This window comes from Zonotrichia albicollis, chromosome 10, assembly GCF_047830755.1.
Source record: "Zonotrichia albicollis isolate bZonAlb1 chromosome 10, bZonAlb1.hap1, whole genome shotgun sequence".
In the NCBI taxonomy this organism is placed as follows: Eukaryota; Metazoa; Chordata; class Aves; order Passeriformes; family Passerellidae; genus Zonotrichia; species Zonotrichia albicollis.
The window spans coordinates 27,567,525-27,589,586 of NC_133828.1; the positions used below are offsets into that span (position 1 = coordinate 27,567,525).

At 36.8% G+C, this 22,062-nt stretch overlaps 1 protein-coding gene across 1 annotated transcript in view; it reads left to right on the forward strand.

Annotated features, from left to right (window-relative positions):
• LRP2 (LDL receptor related protein 2) overlaps nucleotides 1-22,062 on the forward strand; it is a 110,705-nt gene that overhangs the window by 36,143 nt on the left and 52,500 nt on the right. Inside the window, exons 12-31 of the mRNA XM_074548547.1 lie at nucleotides 67-290; nucleotides 1,063-1,269; nucleotides 2,294-2,496; nucleotides 3,124-3,264; nucleotides 4,169-4,372; nucleotides 5,104-5,296; nucleotides 6,438-6,563; nucleotides 6,856-6,986; nucleotides 7,746-7,883; nucleotides 8,806-9,087; nucleotides 10,294-10,533; nucleotides 11,169-11,288; nucleotides 11,637-11,753; nucleotides 12,896-13,273; nucleotides 14,153-14,401; nucleotides 16,651-16,862; nucleotides 17,331-17,515; nucleotides 18,418-18,646; nucleotides 19,715-19,892; nucleotides 21,865-21,993. Coding sequence (XP_074404648.1) covers nucleotides 67-290; nucleotides 1,063-1,269; nucleotides 2,294-2,496; nucleotides 3,124-3,264; nucleotides 4,169-4,372; nucleotides 5,104-5,296; nucleotides 6,438-6,563; nucleotides 6,856-6,986; nucleotides 7,746-7,883; nucleotides 8,806-9,087; nucleotides 10,294-10,533; nucleotides 11,169-11,288; nucleotides 11,637-11,753; nucleotides 12,896-13,273; nucleotides 14,153-14,401; nucleotides 16,651-16,862; nucleotides 17,331-17,515; nucleotides 18,418-18,646; nucleotides 19,715-19,892; nucleotides 21,865-21,993 — 3,886 coding nt within the window. The remainder of the gene's footprint in view (nucleotides 1-66; nucleotides 291-1,062; nucleotides 1,270-2,293; nucleotides 2,497-3,123; nucleotides 3,265-4,168; nucleotides 4,373-5,103; nucleotides 5,297-6,437; nucleotides 6,564-6,855; nucleotides 6,987-7,745; nucleotides 7,884-8,805; nucleotides 9,088-10,293; nucleotides 10,534-11,168; nucleotides 11,289-11,636; nucleotides 11,754-12,895; nucleotides 13,274-14,152; nucleotides 14,402-16,650; nucleotides 16,863-17,330; nucleotides 17,516-18,417; nucleotides 18,647-19,714; nucleotides 19,893-21,864; nucleotides 21,994-22,062) is intronic.

A 22,062-nucleotide genomic window follows, 5' to 3' on the forward strand; every position in this document is an offset into this window, starting at 1 on the left:
CAAATAGCATGTGACTTGTGATTCAAAACATCATGTGGGTACTGACAATATTTGTATTGTTTTCAGGTTTTTTCTATTAATATCGATGGCTCTGATTTCCAAGAAGTTTTAAATGTTTCAGTTGACACACCTGAAAATCTAGCAGTGGATTGGGTTAACAATAAGCTATACGTGGTTGAGACCAGTGTGAACAGAATAGATATGGTTAACTTGGATGGAACAAACCGTGTGACTCTTATTGCTGAAAATCTTGGAAATCCTAGAGGAATAGCCCTTGATCCAACTGTTGGGTAAGTGATACTTATCAGATAATGGTAAAAGATGTCAGAAATTCCCTTATCTCCATGTAAATGGAAAACAACTAGGAAACAGCAAGGTGACCATTTTAGAATCAGATACAAAATATTTTGAACACTCACATTCTATCCTAACCTATTCTGCACCTTAATTTATGAGAGGACTGTGCAATGCATTTTTTTATAATGTGTGCAGTCTGTTTCATGGCTGGAGTTCTGTGTGCCTGAGCAGCACTGGAAATGGAACTGTGGAATTGCCCTGCAGAGGAGTATTATCCTTAAAGATTTCAGCTATAGTAGCACCCACAGATCTCCTACTATCTGAAATAAGGAGATGGAATGAAGCCAGGAAAGTTAGTGTCTCCTAATCCATATGCTTCAGAAGTATGTGTGAACCATGAAAATGTGGATCTTCAGAGAATGGGAAAAGGAATTTCATGCAACTTGTAGTCATGGCTGCTGCTTTCATGATGCAACTATTTGTCACTGGTTTATTTCTGGCAGTAAACTTAAGTCTGTGATTTACTAAGGAAAACTAGTACTACTGAGGTGTTTTGGGTGAAAGCATGCTTCTTTATGGATTTATTCTATAAAAGAAAATGAAAATTACTTTTTGTGTAGAAAGTATAAAGTATGTTTTCATAGTATGCAAGAAACAAATTCTGTTCTGTAAGGCTGCTGGTTTTAAATTCCATGTGAATTTCAAGGGGTTTCTCATAAAATCTCAAGGAAATGTGACCTTTTTTTCTTTTTTATCTCTTTATAGTTACTTGTTTTTCTCAGACTGGGACAGTCTGTCTGGTGATCCTAAAGTGGAAAGAGCCTTCATGGATGGCACAAATCGTCAGGATTTGATAAAAACAAAATTAGGCTGGCCTGCTGGAATAACCCTGGATATTGTGTCAAAGAGGCTTTACTGGGTTGACAGCCGGTTTGATTACATTGAGACTGTAACTTATGATGGACTTCAAAGGTAGGTGAAATATTATTCCTTGGAGGCTACAGATACACTGATTATTTTATGTCTAGTTCAAAAAAGGATTTCTCTAACAAAATGAGATACACAAAGGACGAAAATTACAACATAATGAATGTGATGCACCTTTTTCTCTATGGTGTCATGCTACTTCTAGACATTCTTTAATTCATTATTCTTTGCTCTCCTTTGACCTTGAATGCCGCTTGCCCTTATTTTATAATATCATTTTATAGTCCACCAGTACAGTACACAATCTTTTAGAGCATTTGCTTTTTATTATTTTTGTATTATATTCATTATTTTCTATCATAGTTGCTTTGCATTTTTTTCATGAATGAATTTACATGAACTATCCCATTTCAAAACATTAATATGTGTGATAGGTATTAAATACTTTTCTTACTTTTTATAAATCTTTGCTGTCAAAAATTAAGTAATCCTACACCTTATTATGATACTGGGGAGAGTAAATCACAGCATGCAAAGAGGGAGTCCTTGAGTTTTTATGGAACTGTGTCTTACAGCATGGAGTTGTTTAGAAATCTGCTTATCTCTGTATCTCTAAATAGTATCAGTTACTCAAATCAAGGAAAAAATGTCCCCTTTAGCATACCTTCTATGTATTGACTTCAAAAAACAGTCTTCTGCTTATTTGACAGGTCTATTGTTCAATGTATTTTTTTACTTAGTAAATTATAAAATTTATTTTTTACTTACTAAAAAATAAATTTATAAATTATAAAATGTTGGTATATTTTCTCCTCTCATCTTTACTCACTGTATTTTCTTGGAATTTGCTAATACTTTTTCTCTATTTTCACTGCTGTATCCGTTAGGTTGATGAACTGTCTATGTTTAGCTCTTTCTCTTCAGTTCATTTGATCTTTTCAATTTGTACTTTAGTAGCTTCTCTGTTAAAAAACAGTGAATGAATTGAAAATACTGTATCCTTTCTTCTGTTAATAATGTTATTGTCTAGGTAATATTTGATAAATAATGTTGAACATCTTTATATCAGGAAAACAGTAGCTCATGGAGGATCACTGATTCCTCATCCATATGGAATCACTTTATTTGAACACAACGTTTATTTCACTGATTGGACCAAAATGGCAGTGGTGAAAGCTAACAAATTTTCAGAATCTAACCCTCAAGTGATCTACCAGTCTTCACTGAGACCTTATGGAGTGACAGTTTACCACGCTGCCAGGCAGCCATTTGGTAAGACCACAAATAGGTTATGAAGGGAGATTTAGGAAGTATGTTACCAAAAACTGGTAAAAATTATGAGACTTTTACTTTGCTGTAAGGACCTGTAATTATGATACATAGATTTGTATTGTAAAACTGGGCTGATTTTTAACACCCAGTTGTTTCATCCAACTCCTGTAGCTGATGAACTGTGAAATGCAACATTCAAGAGTAGGGGGAGCTCTATAAATAGATTGATACTTGGTGGAGTCAAACCTGTGGGTCTGAGTAGTATTGGTGTTTAGGACTTTTTTCTCAACACTGCAATGAATGCAGTGAAAAGGCTACCAGTATTCAATTAATTCTGTGAGATATAGTTCTGAAGTAGGTCTATGTGCAGAAGACTATAGCCAAAATTATGGCCTTAATGCTGTGTGTTGAGTGTCTGTATAAGCTGCATTTCTTAATGATGGTTACCTCTGATGTGATTTTGGTGCATTCCACATTAGATCTAGTGGGGTATATTGTCCATGGGATGTAACTCTCACATAATCCACATGATTTATTGTGGATGTTGGAGAAAATCCTGAAAAATCAAGATAATGATGCCATTTGGTTGCTAGAGGAAGTTATAATTCTATCTGTATTATTTTCCAGTAAGAAATCCTTGTGGAAGTAATAATGGGGGATGTGAACAGGTCTGTGTTCTCAGCCACAAAACAGACAATGATGGCCTAGGTTATCGCTGCAGGTGTATCCTGGGCTTCGACCTACACGTGGATGGACGGCATTGTGTTGGTGAGAAAATGCCTTACAAGTGTTGCAAGTAATGCTACTCCATTAGCTCTAGAGCTGTTTCTAGAACATCTTTCTTCAGTAGCTTCAATATACTGAGGGCTTTTTGTCTTGTCACCACAACTCTTTTCGACAGCTTTAAATGTAGTCATTTCTGCTGATGTTCATTTCAAGCCACAATTTAAACTCACCTCCTTTAATGAGAATTTTGAGTTAAATATGGAATATGTGTAGACAGCTGTATGATTGAGCTCTTAATCCTGAAATCAAGCATGAATGCTTGCTAATATGCAGATTTTGCATTATCTTGAATATATAAGCCTGCTTTTCTGCACAGTGCTGTGCAGATTAGGTTGGTCTTCTCCCTTTGAACACATGGCAAGAATAACAGATTCCGTTTTGGAGCTGTGTGTTTCCATCAGCAATCTTCTGCTACAGAACTGTCACTGATGCACATTTACTATGACTATCTACTGACAAACTATGTCATTTATGTTGTCTATAACTTTAATATTTGACCATTCATTTATCTGGCTACCCCAGGTATTGTCTAGTTTTATGGTGGCTCGACAAAGCCTGTGAGTTATTTTTTTATAGATTATTATAAAGAGAAGAGTACAGAAGATAATTTATGCTTCCATAGGTATAATGTTTACTTTTAAAGTGTATTAGGACCACAGTAACAATGAAAAAAGAATACTTGACCACATTACCTAATATTTTGGATAGGATTTTGGTTTTCTTCTTCAGTTTTAAGTCTTGTCAGTATTTAAATCCCTATTTTCTGGTTCTTCTTTTTCTACTTCCAGGCAATTAGTGTTGTCAAAATAAAACAAAGGTTTTCTTAATGCTCAGATGTCCTCCCTTGTGAATCAGTAAAGCCTGTGTCTGATTTTTCCTTTCCCAGCTGTGCGACAGTTTCTGCTGTTCTCATCGCAGACGGCAGTGCGGGGAATCCCATTCAATCTCTCCACCCAGGAAGATGTGATCATACCTGTAACAGGGAGCCCTTCATACTTCGTTGGAATTGACTTCTCTGCTCAGGATGACACAATTTTTTTTTCAGACACAAGTAAAGATATGATCTATAAACAGAAAACTGATGGTTCAGGTGAGAATCATGCTTGGGAATTGTAGAGTAATTATGGTAAGGAGACTGTAATATATATTTTTCTAAAAAGTATAGTGAAAAGTCACATTATGAGATATACAGATAAATCTCAGTGTGACCCCAGTAACCTGGAAAATGTTTCTCAAAAATGTTTGTACAACTCTCATTAAGTTTGTTGAATCCTATCTGGAGAGCAGGATGTTTGCTATGATACTGTAATGCAGAAAAAGATTATTAACTTTATGAAATTTTTGGAAATCCTATTTATGCTAGTGTAAAGATTGTTTCTCTCCAATTTATAATGATGATCAAATGTCAGCACATAGTTTTCTGCACTCGCTTGCTTCCTTGGGTAGATAATGGTAGACTGCAGCTGACCATTACTATGCAAAGAGTAGATAAAGTCTGGCTGTTGAGCAAGATGTTGTTACTGCACTGACCTTACTGAGCTTCATTTGTAAAACCTTCAGTGTAAACTTAGCAACAGATTTTTCTCTGACTTTGGCTAGTCTTTATTTCCCCTCTTTTCCAGTTGTGCTTGTGGACACACACCTTCTTTGTCTAGAGCAAAGGGCACCCCTTCCCTCCCCTTGGTTATTGGTCATTATTTTAAGTAGCACAGAGGTAGCATTTTTATCAAGGGGAACCACAAGTTTTATGAATAGAATACTGCACTCATGTTATTTTCCCTGTTCCTAAACATTTGCAATCATGTGTGTTAAAAATTCTAGGAAGAGAGATCTTGACTGCTAATAGAGTGGAAAGCGTTGAAGATTTAGCTTTTGATTGGATCTCAAAGAACCTCTACTGGACAGATCCTCGATACAGGAGCATCAGTGTGATGAGGCTGGCAGATAAATCCAGGAGAGCTATTGTTCAGAATTTAAATAATCCTCGTTCAATAGTGGTTCATCCTGTTATTGGGTAAGTTTAGATTCTCATTTTAAACTATATGTACAAATTCATGGTTTAAACAGAACTGGTGAGATTAGATTTACATCTGATTCTGGATTTTTGTTCTTTTCAAAATACTGTCTCTTTTCAGTTTTCTTGTCTTTATTTTGTTTGTTTTGTTCCAGCCTAGGATTCAGCACCCAGAGGAAAGGGCATGGTGAGAGAGATTGCACAGGACAGAAGCACTCAAAACAACTCTCTTTAAAAGCACTATGTTTTTTTCCTTTTACTCCTGTTCATTGATAAAAGGCAAAAGAACTTGGTTTCTTTGTATCACTCACAAAGCTATTTCTTGCAGTTGAAAGATGGAGTTTCTTAAATTGTTTTTAATGTACTTTCAATTTCCAGACTGCTAACATTGATTCTATAGTTTTATCTCTCTGAATTTCTTTATTTGAACCATATTGGATACTACTGTTTGTATTTGATGCAGACCTTAAAATATGTGACTCCATAAACAAGATGAAGCCTTGCTTTTCTTTGATGGAAATGCTTACTTTCAAATTCCACACTCTGTGTTCTTTGCCAATGCCAAGACAATGTTTCTTTCACAGCATATTTTGGCTTCATAATGTTGTACTACTGAATTTCTTGATTCTTGGATATTGATTTTTCATGAGTAACCAAATCCACTATTTTGAAAGTAATCTCATAACAATAATGTTGAACCTGGATCCTTGGATATCCCAACATTTTTTGTTTGCTGCTTTATAAAATTATTTAACATTACCTTCAAGTCTTTGACTGCAAGCATAAGTTAAATGGATCTGGAGAAAATTATTTGTAGTGTTCATGCTGGAAAATGCATTTTTTATTGGTTCTATTTATCTGTGGTAATTACATGAGAACCTTAACAATTTTAATCAAGTTATGGATATTTTATATCTAAAGAACCAAAATACTTCCAAAGATTCTGGTGGTTGTATACAGGAAAAATATGAATTGTTGGTAGTACTTCCAGTTGAGGAGAGGGACAACACAAAATGGTATTTTTTAAAGTTATGCAAAGGATGTCATACAAAGAAAAATGTTAATGCTGTTTCCAATGTTTGCTCTGTTTAATCAAATTATATAATTGAGTTTATGTGTCTTCTGACATGTGTCCTTTCAGGTATATTTTCTGGACAGATTGGTTCCGTCCAGCAAAAGTCATGAGGGCCTGGAGCGATGGATCCCATGCCTTGCCAATTGTCAATACAACGCTAGGCTGGCCCAATGGTCTCGCCATTGACTGGAGGTAAGGGCAACACGGAATGCAGAGAAGTTTTCTGAGCAAACATGGTTCTTCTTTAAGCTGTTAGGGAATAAAAATAATGGAATTATGTCAGATTGAATGCACAGGCACTCTTTTCTTGAAGACTTATCTTTCAATTGGTTGAAAAGCCTTAAAATACAAGGTTTTCTCAGAATCCCTTCCCACGCACCCCAACAGCTTCTTGTAGGTTGAAGATTATTATTTAAGAAAATGCTAGTGCTTCATAATGGACATAATGTCACTTTAAAAGATATAACATTTTCATTATTTCTAGTTCCCTGAGGCTATACTGGGTGGATGCTTTTTTTGATAAAATTGAGCACAGCACCTTTGATGGGCTGGACAGACGGACTCTTGAACATATTACTCAGATGACTCACCCATTTGGCCTTACAATTTTTGGAGGTAAGTCTAGCACTGAAAAATATTATCTGTCATCACAGATATTTCTTTTCATATGGTGATCTGTGAGTTTGTGACATAAAATGACAGAGATTTTGCAATACTGATTTAACCAAAAAAGCACTCTTGAAACTTCCGACTAAAAATATGTGTTTAGTACTTCTTGCTTGTTTTTAGAACTGGTTTTATGTATATTTATTTTAAAATAATTCTGGATCGGTCAGGTAATTCATGTAGTGCAACAAGTCAGATATGGTGTACTAATTATAGCTTCCAAGATGAGCTGTTCATGCTGAACAGACAAAGTGAAAAACCACTCCAGAGATGGTCAACATTTCAGGATTTCTAATAATTATATGTAAAGTTTATTGCTGGATTTATGTTGCATCTGAAGAAAGATGTCAGTATGTGACCTTTTTTGATTGTGTATAAAAATATCTTCAAAATACTCTAAAATTATCTGTGAATTAGTCTTAATGAATTACTTAAAATTGCCTTGGAATTTGAAATTATAGTTGGGTTTTTTATATGCCAATTTCAGTAAAATTTGAGAGGGCTTCCCTAAGTTATGTAAGTTATGTCTGCCTATGACTGAAGGCTCACTTTGACAGCATTATAAGTGGTGAAGGTCCTTTTGTCGTTTTCATAAAACAATTACACAAAATGGTTAAATTTTCATGAAAATTCTTTTAAAGCTTTTTTATGATACTTGATCTTTTATGTCATATTTCTGTATAATATGTTAAATATTTTTCAAAACAGGTTATGCCTATTTCACTGATTGGAGACTTGGTGGAATAGTTCGAGTCAGGAAGTCTGATGGAGGAGAAATGACTATTATTAGGAGGGGCATCAGTAACATCATGCACGTTAAAGCATATGACGCTCATTCCCAAATAGGTGAGCTCCTTTCTTCTGCAGAGGGAGGATGTGATATAGGGAACAAGAGACAAAATGTCAGGACAGCAGATTTCCAGTTTCAATTCTATGAATGGCTTCACTGAATCATAACTGACAGGCACAGGAGGCAGCATAGGCACTTGCAATCACACATTGTTTATTTCCAGTTGTTTAAATCCATTGTTTTATTGCCTCCAGTCACTGCTTTGTGACTGGATGCAATTTCCCTCTACCCCTTCTATTACTGTACTTAACGACTAAGCAAAATGAATTTGATTCTGTTGTGTTTTCTGTAATTGTATCACCAACTACCACTTCTCCATATTTCTCCTTTTCTGGTAGAAGTTTTATTTAAACTAAATTATTTATTTTGAGGAATTGGGTAAATATTTATTAATCAAATTACTATTCTTCAAGTAATTACTATGTATAAATCACTAATTTTTTTTATTTTCTCATTTTCTCAAATTCTATGCAATTGTATGATCTAAGCCAAAGATTTGGTATTGTAGTTAATTTTGTGAAACAGCCAGTACACTCATCAGACAAATGATTTAATCTAAGGTTCACAGACTACTTGGTGTCAAAAGATTGATCTGTTCTCGCAGTCTTGATCAGACAGAGATTCTCTTTTGTGGTAGTTTATTTATTTCCAGACAGTTGCTGAAAATTGTCAGAAAATTGGATGAAATTTAATAGTAAGTTTTTGTCTTCCATAAACATTTATGTCAGGAAGAGTATATGGAATCCAACACTCTTTTATGATACTGCTACTATTGCTGTCACTGAGCTTGACCTTATTGTGCAGTGTATGCAAACCCAGGACTTCCTACAGCACTTTTTTACAGTTATTGTGCACTTTTAATAGTTGCCAAGATGTTGTCTGCAGTGTGTGCATTGATCTTCTCTATCACTATTTAAGGCTCTAACTACTGTAATAGAGGCACAAATCCCAATGGAGACTGCAGCCATTTCTGCTTCCCAGTTCCAAACTTTCAGAGAGTTTGTGGGTGTCCTTATGGCATGAAGCTGGCTCCGAATCAACTGACATGCGTTGAAGATCCATCCAATGAGCCGCCCACCTTGCAGTGTGGCTCCCACTCATTTGCCTGCGGAAATGGAAGATGTGTGCCTCGATACTATCAGTGTGATGGTGTTGATGATTGCCATGATAACAGTGATGAACAAAACTGTGGTTCTTTAAGTAAGTAATCCCTGTAATCTGCAGTTAGTGCTCCTTGTTTGCAGTTCAGGGAATTTAATGAGTCAGTATGGCTTCATGGGAATAAACTACAATTTTTTAGTATTGCATCTGTGAATAAATCCTGAAATCTTCCTGAGAAATTAGTTACTTTGGAAAATACTTGGAATGTAATTAATTACTTTGGAAATTATATCGTGATTTAATACATGATTCAGTACCAGCCACCTAAACAATGCATGAAAAAATTCATATCTCACTATTCTCAAAATTCTTTTTACAGAGTAACAAACATATATTTTCTAAAGAAAATGTTGTCTTTATTCTTATTTTTTTTGTAAATTTTGAAAGATATTGGAATATCAATAGCTTGCCTAATTTGGATGTGTGGAGAGGAACAAGCCATCTTAGTATAGATGAAGACTCTTCAAAACTGGCACCATAAGAAAAACAACAAAACCATCTACATTGCCTAACTTTAAGATAATAGCAGCGCTTTTTATTTCAATTAATAACAGAATAAAATACTTGTTTTTCATAATATTTGGGCAATGCTGATCTATTTGTTACATCTGGATTTTAACAGTTAAGTAAATTAAAAACACAATGGTTCATTTCCTGGTTTTACAGTAAAGTGTCTCACACAAAATATTTTGTTGTTCAAGTAAATGAGAGAACAGTGAGATAATCGCAGTTGATAAGACATTGAAGAGATAATAAGATACTGAAGATATCGAAGAGGCTTTTATGACATATCTGGTGCTTCTTCAGAGTAAATTATTTTAAATTACAAACAAGAAAATAGGACAGAGTAGTAAAATGTGATCCCTAATGCACAGGACTAACTAGTATGACTGAGGTATAAACTGTTTCTTATTAATGGGCCATTTTAGAATAACTAGAATATCTTTTGGGGAAAAGTATAAAGCAAATGGTCACTAGAAAATGTTAGATTTCTTGTTCTTTAGATTATTGTGGAGTGGTTAACTGTTTAATTTTTTATTGCTTCCTGCAGTTTAAAAAAAGCTTGGTCAGTTCTGCAGCATGTTGCATAACAGACATTTTAATTCTAAGCAATGTGCACTTTAGAATTTGGTGCATATTTTACGCATTCTCTAAGTGTAATGAATACTGATAACTGTTGCAGGAAAGGCAAGTTTTTAATATCTTTATAAAGACTTTTTTTTTTTTTTTTTTTTTTTTATTCAGACAATACTTGTGCTTCTTCAGCTTTTACCTGTGCCAGCGGACAGTGTATTCCGGGTCGCTGGCATTGTGATAAACATAATGACTGTTTTGATGGCAGTGATGAATTGAATTGTCCTACACAAGGACCCTCTTCATGCCCTGCAACCCAGTTCACCTGTGATAATAGAAGATGTATTCCAAGAATCTGGCTATGTGATACTGATAATGACTGTGGTGATGGCTCAGATGAAAAAAACTGCAGTGAGTATCATGACTATTTGTTGTTTTTATAGTCAGCTGTGCATGTCTTCATAGATATATCTGTTGGTATGAGGACAATAAATGAAATTGGGAAAAAGGACTAGTATCTAATTTAGACTGATATTTTGTAGTCCTTAAAATGTGGAAAACTTGTCTAATTTGAAGTTCCAGGGTCAAGTAGAATGTGGAGAAATACTTAAAAAATTAAAAGGGGCAAATGTGATAATCATAATCATGGTGCTGCATAATGTCATCCACTGTAATTAGCAAAAAGCAGTTAAAGCTGAGATGTTCTAAACACCTACTTCATGAGTGATCTCTTTGATGGCTGTTGGTTAGTCAGCTAACCTAGACTGGAAGTTTTTACCAGAAGTAAAGTAGTAGCTTTTTCATATACTTTCTTTTGAGCTATTTACCACTATGTGGAAGCTTCTGCTTATTTTCCATGAGCCCAAGCCTACATATAAATGAAAATTTACCTGATATTAATTATTTAGTGCTTATAATTTATATGATTACTAGTTGCTGTATGATATGCTGCAAGTTAGGGATAATGTTCTTTTACTTTCTCAGCAATATGCTGCTTTCAAAAGAGAGGAAAGAAACACATTTGCATTTATTGTCATTCTTAATAGCTTTCACAGGTACTTGTGAACCCAGGCAATTCCAGTGTCCAGACCATCGCTGCATCGACCCATTCTATGTCTGCGATGGGGACAAAGATTGTATAGATGGTGCTGATGAGCATGACTGCAGTAAGTGTAACTTTCTTTGTTGAATGTCTCTTTATTGTTTCCTCACACCTGCCCCCACAGGAGTCCTTGGGGATCTCATATTACCAGCTCCAACACAGCATAATAAACCTATCCATAAATTAATCCTGCTTGTGATGCTTTTGATCTCTGGGCTGCTTGTGGAGGGCTGAAATCTGTTTCCTCTGTTTTCTGTGAATTACAAAGTCACTGCATTTTCTGTGTCTCAGGGAAATGATGGTCTTCAGTGGAATTGATACCATATCAGACTTAAACACCTGTAGGGTAAATCTGATGCAGTCTAGCTCTGTAAAATAAATAAATAACATTCAGTATTTTTAAATTTTGTAGTATATAACTGCAGCGCCACAGAGTTTAAATGTCTAAGTGGAGACCAGTGCATCAGCACCTACTACCAGTGTGATGGCGTTTTTGACTGTAACGATCACTCAGACGAGGCCAATTGCCGTAAGTATATTGATGCTGAAAGAAATACTTCAGTTATTAAGTGATGCTTTTGGAAATATCCTTTAATCTGCTATGTCGAATACTGCCTTTGAAATCTTAATATTCTTTTCAGAGAAACTTGTCTTTACATCATTTTCCTGAGCAGGAATTTCAAACACAGATTCCAGTGCAAGAATATCATAGAATCATAAAATGGCTTGGGTTGGAATGAACCTTAAAGACAATCTAATTTCAACCCCCCTGCCTTAGGCAGAGACACCTTTCACTAGACCAGGTTGCTGAAAGCCCCATCCCACCTGGTCTTGAACACTTCCAGGAATATGGCATCCACAATTTCTCTGGAAAACCTGTTCCAGTGCCTCACCATCCTCACAGTAAAGAATTTATTCCTAATATAAAATCTAAACCTGTTTTCTTTCAATTTGAAGCAATTCCTTTTTGTCCTGTAACTACATGCCCTTTTAAAAATTTTCTCCCCATTTTTCGGTACCTGAAGGGAGCCTATAAGAAAGGCCACAGTAAGGTCACCCCTAAGCTTACTCTTTTCCAGGGAGCACAATTTTAATTCTTTTAGTCTTTTCTTGTAGGAGAGGTGCTTCATCCCTCCAACAATCTTGGAACTAAGCAGATTATGCTAGCGAGAGTAGATGGCTCAGACAAAGAGGACAGTTTGCATTCCTTTTAGCTATAACATTTTGTTTTACTTGGCATTTCAGTCGCAGGATTTTAAAGCAAAATAAAGTTTGTTAATCTGAAAATCTGGTATTCACGAGAGTTAGATTGAAAGTTTTTTTGAGTAATTTTTTACACTTAAATTAGTCAAAATGCTACAACACAGGGTGGTGAAAAAGAAACTGATTTTCTGTAGCTTTGGACAGGTACATAGGTATAAATATGTGTTTGCTCAAGGTATAACAATAGTTGAATTGCCTTGTTGACCACATTAAAAAGTAGGAGTTAAATTAGTCACATTTTGAAATGTCCTGCAGATTGACTGTGAATCCATGGTCAGATCTAAAAGCAACACAGTTCTTAATAGCACTGTAACTATAAGTTATATAAGAGATGAACTGAACATAGGGGTTTTGCTTCTCAGTCTAAAGTTGAAACAGCTTCTGAACTGTTGCATGTCACTGTTCTAGCTACAAGACCACCAGGGATGTGCCACCAGCATGAATTCCAGTGTCAATCAGATGGCAGTTGTATTCCTGATCACTGGGAATGTGATGGCCATGTTGATTGTGCAGATGGCTCAGATGAGCACCACAGGTGTCCTCCCAGAACATGTCCTCCGTCGCTTTTCCGCTGTGACAATGGCAACTGCGTGTACCGCGCGTGGATCTGTGATGGGGATAACGACTGCAGGGACATGAGCGATGAGAGGGACTGCCCAACTCAGCCCTTCCGGTGCCCCAGCTGGCAGTGGCAGTGTCCAGGTCACAGTATCTGTGTGAACCTCAGCAAAGTATGTGACAATTCTGCTGACTGTCCTAATGGAGCTGATGAATCCCCACTATGCAGTAAGTTACTCTTCAAGTATTTACTGTAGACTATGTGTCATTTCTTCAGAAAGAAATGGAATACTCAGCATGCTCTATTTTATGTCACAGTGTTTCTGGTGGAAATGTAAGCACAATGTAATTTGAGCTCAAATTTTCTAAGTGGAACTTGCTTTCAGTGAAAAGATACTGCAATGATGACTGAGGAATTCATTTGCTCTGTCCAATCTTGTGCTCTGAATTCCGGTGTGACTTCCACTGACTTTAGATTTTCATATAACTACATGTGAATGAACTTTGTGTTCCTGGACACATTCACTAAAGCATAGTATGCTTTATATTCAGATGAAATGTGATTCAGTCCTTAATATTCTCTTTTAAATTTTTAACTTCAAGAATCATGATTAAAATCAAGAAGTTAATTTGTAGCAAGAATTTGTATTTATGTTGATTATGAATTGATTTAAACATAATCTTTTTCTTTCCTTCTTTCCTCCTTTTTCTCTTTAATCAATGCACATTCTCAGATGAACCCCAGCCAGGTATGATTATAAACTATTTTAAATTATTATTTATACAACTTTAGGATTGGAGTGGTAAAGTAAAATTTCTTATATTTCTAGCTATTTTTGAAAAAGTTATTGTATATAATTAGACAGCCTTCTGTTTGGCATTCATTTGATGAGATTCAGGACATGTGATGTTGTTACCTGCCTTAATGCACACTGTGTATGCTGCATTTTGCATAATCACCACAGTCCTTTCTCACACTGCATAACTGAGATTCTGCAGTCATTTTAGTAGCAATCTTTGGCTAATAATACAATTGTAAAGATTTAAATTTATCACAGGAAGCATTTGTTGACTATTTGCTTATCTCTCTCCCCAACCCGTTTTCAGATCAGGAAAGCTGCTCTGACAATAATGCTGGCTGTACTCATGAATGTATTCAAGGACCTTTTGGAGCTCAGTGTACCTGTCCTATTGGATACCAGCTTGCAAATGACTCCAAGACCTGTGAAGATATTAATGAATGTGACCCTCCAGGCTTTTGTAGTCAGCACTGTTACAACGAGAGAGGATCTTTTAGGTGTTATTGTGATGAAGGATACATTCTAGAAGCCAATGGGAGGATTTGTAAAGCAGCAGGTGAGAAACATTGATGTCAGTGTAAGAATGACAGCAGTGCCTGAGAACTGTCCAGCTTTGTGTCTCAGTTTGAAAGACAGGTGTCTGCCAAAGAAGGTGGAAGGTAAAACATGACGTCCTTCTCTCCAAATTATACTAACTTTGAAATGAAGGAGATTTCAGGCAAAGATATGGGAAAAGGAATAGCAGTTCTTTATTAATATATATACACATGTAGATATGTGTAACAAGACAAACAGCCAACACCTCTGGCAGTGGCAGCGGCAGCAGCAGCTGCAGCGAACCGAACGGAACCGAACGGAACGGAACGGAACCGAGCCGGAGCCCCGGGGCCGCCTCCCTTGGGCTGCGGGCGCTTCCCTTCGCTGCAGTTCCGCTCGCGGCCGCCAGGGGCGCTGCTGGCTCCGGCCCGGCGGGGCGGCTGCGGTGATTGCCCTGCGCCGGCAGGGGGCGCTGTGGCTCGAGCTCGGCTGCGTCTGCCTCACGGGGTAATGGCAGCGGGCCGGATCGGGAATTGGGCTGCAGTAGGAACCTCGGAGTGGCGGCTGGAACCCCAGAGTAGCAAAGGAAATGTATCAGAAACTCCACAGCTGTAGCCGGAGCCGCAGGGGTCTCCCGGCAGGCAGGAGTGCAGGGTTGGAGTGTAGCGAAAACCCGGAGCAGTGGCAGAAAAACAACCGGGCTGGGCAGCGGCAGGCCCGCTCCGTGCAGCCGGAGGAGAGCCTCTTTGGAGGGGGCTCGAGGTCCCGGGTTTTCCCCTGAGACACTCAGGTAGATGGGGAGGTCCTTTCTAATGCGATAGGGTGTTAATAAGGTGTCAGTCGACCAGCTGCTCTTACAAGCAGAGACTCACCCACAGTAAGGAAGAAGCAATACCGGGTTGGGCGGTGGCAGTGGCATCAGCTCGACCGACCGTGCTCCTCTGATGCCAACAGCAAACGCATGGAGTCCAGCCCACACCCTCAGTCCCCAGCCAAAATCTCGAGTTATTGCTGCCCTTCCCGAGAAAATGCCCCTCAGCTAGATAGTGCAGGCAGCTGCACTCGTCCCCCTTCGCCTGGGCTATATCCTTTGTCTCTCTTAAGTACCAGTCGTTAATTATCTTTTAGCAACAAATGGGAGAAAATTCCCTGAGAGAAAGCAACTAAAGGGAAAATCCTAACTGCCAACACTTTGCCTTTATGATCTTTTTCTCTTAAAAGCGGTGATTTTAGAGCTGTTCATGGCAGATGACCATGAGAATTAAAACTGTCAGCTCTAGGGTTAATTAGAAACTAATATTTCATAGAAATAGTATATTTAAATGAACACTTTTTTTTTTAGCTTGCAATGATCAAAAATAATATTTTGAAGAAAAGCAATGTCAGAGGCTTGTAAGCCATAGCCCAAAATTAACTTTTTATAAAGTTCAATGCTCACAAAGTGTTTAAATCCCAGCTTCTCATAAGACTTACCTGGTGCCTATGCTGTACTTTGCTCATTTCTAAGGAGCAGACATCACTGATGCAGCCTAGATGCCAGTTGTTCTTGGTCTCTTTTATACTACACTGACAGGGCAGAGAAGCCATAAACCCCGTGGAATTTATCTTTACAAGTTTCCTGGTTTAGGGATATACTCAGGTTGTGGAAGACACTTGCATTTTCCCTGCACGTAAGCTTGGCCATTACTAATAGGGAGTTTCTTGTACTTTGCTGTCTTTATGGTTGATGCTCTTCAGTTATCTTTTAGCATCTTATCTGTGCAACCTAATTACAGCAATCTACGGCTTTCCTGTAATCTGCTTCTTCTCCCTTGTTCCCACATGGTCTAAAGGGGGAAAAAAGAGAAGATGGGTTACAGAGGAGGGAGACCAGGCTGAGTAGATTAATTGGAGGTGCCAAAAACTTTGGGAGTTGAATCGGGAGTGGGAGATGAAAGAGTTTTATGGAGGAATGAGTGCTGGATGTCAGCAGCAAACTGGTTAGACAGTGGGCAATAGGACCCTAGGTCCAGACAGGAGCCTGGGAGGGAAGTCTGTAAAAAGAGTTATGGAGAAAAGCCAATGTAGATTTAAAAGTCAGGATGGATAGACTGGATATGATACTATCTCTTGGCCTGGGAATTGATTTAAATTTGTCCTTTCAATATTTATGTCTAGATACTACAGTGTTGATGCTATAAAGTCATGTTAAATTACACAGTGTTTCTTTTTCTCCCAGTTACTGTTGAATAGCTCATTGGTTTATTTTAATTTCTATTCCTTTGACAGAATCTGGGAATCTTCTTTTGCTGGTGGCAAGTCGTAACCAAATTGTTGTGGATAACATCACTTCTCAGTCACACAGTATTTATTCTCTGGTTCGGGATGGGACAAATATTGTGGCTATTGATTTTGATTCAGTCACAGATCGCATCTTTTGGTCTGATACAACACAGGATAAAATCTGGAGTGCTTATCAAAATGGGACTGACCGAAAAATAGTAAGTTTTGCTGAGTAAGTTTTCTTGTCTTTTATGGAGAGAAAATGAAGACACTGCATCTTTAGTTAATGAAGGAGAAGGGGAAAATCCAAGTATAGTAAGAAAAGAGGTAACAGAGACAAAGTGAAACAACTTTGTAGATAAGCTAAGCTAACATTTCAAATAGCTGTTTGAAAAGGGAAACTGAATGCTTTCAAGAAGCCCTTTTTAAAGCATCACAATATAAACTGATTTTCCTATTAGTAAATTCTAACCCCTTCAATAGACCTGCTGAAGTTAGTAGGAGTGTTTGGGTTTGTGCTTTGCCATCATTTTGGATATGTACGTTGTGATTCATTCTGCATTGTAGACCTAGAAGATATTGGAAACTTGGTTCATAATTTTCCATATCTGTAGAAATGCAAAGGGTAAAATTTAATATAGTCTTTTTTATTCCTCTCCCCCACCTGCTTTTTTGTTCTTGAACAGGTGTTTGACAGTGGTGTCACTGTGACTGAGAGTATAGCAGTGGATTGGGTGGGTCGTAACCTTTACTGGACAGACTTTGTTCTGGAAACAATTGAAGTCTCCAGAATGGATGGGAGCCACAGGACTGTGCTGATCAGTGAAAATATAACAAACCCAAGAGGACTAGTGTTAGATCCTAGAACTGAGTAAGATTTTTCATTTTATTTTTTATTAAGATACTTATTTTATGATGTAGCTATTAAAATTAAGGACGTGTCCAAATTGTATTGGAATTGTAAATGACAAGTGGAAGTAACAACTTAGAACAATTTAGTGTGTTTGCAGAGTTGATTAATATTTCAAGTCATTAAGTAATTACTGGTGATATGTAGTTCTGTTTCAGTGCAACAAGATGGTTTTTTACCTATAAAATATTTTTCTTCCTTCTGAGTTAAGAAGTATTAATTCAAAATTATGATGTGTCACTTCAGTTGGTGGTATACCACAAAAAATGTCATTTCATGTCATATGCCTACCTTCATACTTCCAAGTCAGAAATAATTATCCAGATTGTATTGTTATCACAAAAGCACCTTCCCATTTCAGACAGCAAGTGGTATAGAGTTAATGTGATGATTTGAACTGTTCATGTACAAAATTTACCTCTTTTTTTTTTGAGGTTTTCATTTCCTTGAACTCTGTTTGCTGTCAGTTTCAATGCTGTTAACATTATCAATGCATACCTGTTAGAGTGTAAGCCTGTATTAAATTATTATGTAGCAGTCAGAGGATGAGATTATAATAAGCATTAAAAACCAGTGACACCAGTAGCTTCTATATTGACAAAACCAATAGCTGCTATTATTGACAAATAGAAACAACAGTAGAAGTATTACGAGAATTTTTATAACAGAAATTACTGTAGTATCTTCTGTAAGCATGTTGTAAATTATTTTGTAAGCATAAAGTAAATTATTTCAGTATCATTATGTAGGACTGTTCATAGAACGATTGCTTCTACTTTTTAGCTAATGACTCTTTATGGAATGTTTCTCAATAGGCTGCTGGTTTTTTTCCCGGGTTGCTAACCGTGAGTTACTTTTTTCAGTGCTCATGTAATGTTCTGGACGGACTGGGGCCAAAACCCCCGAATTGAAAAAGCCAGCATGGATGGCAAAATGCGCACAGTGATTGTTAATAATAAAATCTACTGGCCCAATGGACTGTCCATTGATTATCCAAATAAACTTCTCTATTTTGCTGATGCTTATCTTGACTATATCGATTTCTGTGATTACAATGGAAACAACAGACGACAGGTGGTTGCAAGTGATCTGGTAAGACATTAATAAGGAACCATTGTTTTCCTGTGTCCCTGCTGATAGTACTGAAAATATATTGGCTTGTCATAGACTTGGGTGTATTTTTCTTCAAAATTATTGAGTGAAGCAGATGTGAAGTATTTTATCTGCTTCCTGCTGCTGGAAAAAGAGAACCTGCTATCCTATCCAGTCTCTCAGGAGATCTTCAGCAGAGTCTGGAGCTGCCTGTAGACTTGGTGCCTTATAACATTCTCATGTGTTCTGTCTGCATGTATGAAATCTGAAGGTGCCATCTGACACTGCTGCAACTAGGTGGTACATTTTCTGTAGGCAGAGATAGTAGAGAAAGCCTGGAGAAATGTTTCCTGGTATTTTGTGAGGTTATTGCTACTATTCTTGACAGGAGTGAAGGGTTTTGTGCTGTGACTTGTGTGCAGCAACTCCATCAAGACAATCCCTCTTACAGTCTGTGTCCCAGTGAAGTGCTGCTGGCAGCTTGCAGCCCTGTCCTTGTACCAACACAATAGTGCAGATGTTCAGCTGGCACACAGAAAGTGGTATCAATAACCATGTGGATGTTTTCAATAATTGACTGCTGGGGCTTTTACTTTTGGCTGGAGAGACAATTAGTGTGATATAGGAGCCAAGGCAATCTTTCCACTCCTGGTTATCTGAAATCTAGATAAATTTTAGGGGAGCTTATCAAGAATGCAAGTTCTTGACAAGTCCACAATTCTCACTAGACGTTTCCTCTTGTGCTTTTGAAAATCTACAGTTGGCTCTTTATCTGTGGGTTCTACCCAAAGTAGTTAGACTGCTTTGCTAATTCCTCATTCTCTTTATCTCACAGGGTCTATATAGCATTCCTCTTAAAAGAAATATATATTTTCCTCATTATAAATGTATTATTTTTAGACTATAGATGGCATTTCATTTTTTTTTTCTGAAAAAATACGTTTTGAGACACAGTTGCTTCATTATTTATTTATTTTAAAATTATGCTCACCTCTGTTATTACTTCATTGCAAGCTTTACATCTGCAAATCTCCAGAAGTAAATTGGTAATCAACCTTGCCTTTTTAGATATTGCAGCATCCACATGGTCTGACTGTCTTTGAAGATTTTGTGTACTGGAGTGACCGCTATACTAATCGAGTAATTCGGGCCAATAAATGGCATGGAGGAAACCAGACAGTTATGATTTATAACATTCACCAGCCTTTGGGTCTTGTGGCAGTCCATCCTGTAAAGCAGCCTGATGGTAAGTTCATCAAAACAACTTTGGTAATTGCAGAAATAAGCATGCAGTGATGTCGTGCATTAAAACACCAAGAATCAGTCTTTTCAGCAAATGGGTTGGGTTAAAAAAAGCAAATAATTCATACTATTGACTTGCAACTGTTCAATCTGGTGTTAGTGAAAACAACCACCTAGGCAGCAGTTCAGGATGATGACTAGCCAAAAAGAATAATAAGGAGGTAGTATGTGCCATTTTCTTGCACTTTGTTCTGAATGTTTTTACAAGACAATTGAGGCATTTTTGGAAAGCATTTTAATTTAAAAAATTTCTCTCTGTGGCATACTAGATTCAATTTCTCATGCAGTAATAATTATTTTTGAAAAGATTACTGTCATCAACTTTCTCTGAAAGTACTTCTACGTTATTTTAGTCAATGAAACAATAATGATAAATAATCCCCTTCATTGCATTAAATATTCTCTCTGACATCTTGTGCAGGTGATCTCTTGCAGCTTAAAGATTAAAAAAACCCTAAGTTATTTCTGTTAGGTAGAGATCTTTCATATCAGACTTTTTTGTTATTTCATAGCATGACTTGAAGAGTGTTGAGCATGTTGATATGAATATTATCCTTCAGCTTTAGTTATTTTTCTTGTGTATGGAGTGTTCCCAGCTAATAAATATTATTTTTTTTCGTTTTTTTCCTCAAAATACACCCCCGTGCCAGGGAAGGTGGAGACTTCCCTGAGTATCTGAGCAAGGCACTGGTACTTTCAGTGCTGGATTTGCTTTGGAACAAAGCCTTCCTCAGACATGTTCAGAACTCAAGCTGCCTATTCTCACTGTCAGTTGTTCAGTTAGCAGGGCATAGCCTTAGTTTATTCACCATCATTATGGTTTGAGAGATTTTATTTTACAACCCAAGATTTAAAAAAAAATTCTATCCCTGGAGAATTTTTTCTTCTTTTTCTTCATTGTATTTAGTACATTTTATAATTTTTCATTCTGAATTATTCTATTGTACTTTATGTGGCCAGGCAAAAAGGGAGAGAATAGAGTACTTGCAGAATAGCAAAACATACTGATGTTGACAAATGAAGGAATAATTACATGCTGATTGAAATTCCAGATGCAGTAATAAAACTGTCATCTACTCTTCTATTTTGTAAACCATTGAATCTTACACTAACCACAGTTTAGATTTTTTTATACTGGTGACATGAACAATTTTCTTACAGTTTGAGTTCTGAGTTTATGCCATTATTTTATTGTCATGTTAATTTGTTTTCAGTTCTTGTTAGTTTTTATATTAGTAACAATTTTGTGAATTCCTGGAACTCCCAAGCTTTTTAGAATAAGGTCTGCTGCCATTGCTAAGGATGTACTCAAAATCTGATTTTTGTTTTCTTATGAAGATCACTCATTCTGTAAAGTCTTGTTCTGCAGCAAGTTTGTGGCAGTGGTTTAGATTGAATTTTAGTGTATAGTAATAATATCAGTCAGGAGAGATCTTCAGTGTCTTTTTTTTACATTTTACAACTTTTCATTCACAGTTTCAAAGTAAGCTAAGAAATTTGGCATTGAATTCCCACTATCTTTGAGTAAGACATTGCAACTATTTTCTCTTTAGTTTCTTCAAGAAGTTTCAGCAAATAATTTAAATCTCCCATCTAGAAGGGTTACATTCAAGGACTGCAAATCCCACATGTTTCCTCATGCAGTTAAGAAAAGTTTGAAATAGAGTTTGAACATTTTTTTGTGATGCATAAAAATTGCAAAGATTACTATGATAATGTACTGGTTTTCCATGGAAAATTGTATCCTGTCACAAGTAAATTGTATTCCTTGTTGTTCTTAGAAATAATTTCATTATTTTAATTTTAAAGAAATAGCAAAACTTTCTTAATTCTGGGTTAATGTCAGTAGCAAGGAGAATATTCTCTCTAGTTTCTTATATTGTTATAGCTGCTAATAGTTCCCTTCTTATTTTCAGGTATTAATTCCTGTGCATCATCCCCCTGTAGCCATCTGTGCTTACTTTCTTCATCTGGACCACTTTTTTTTTCCTGTGCTTGCCCTTCCGGGTGGATCCTTTCTCCTGATAACAGGAACTGCATGAGAGGTATGGCAGTACTTATGAGATTTTGAGAGGTGCAGTGATGCTGTGTTTTGTGGTTTTTCATGCCAGAAT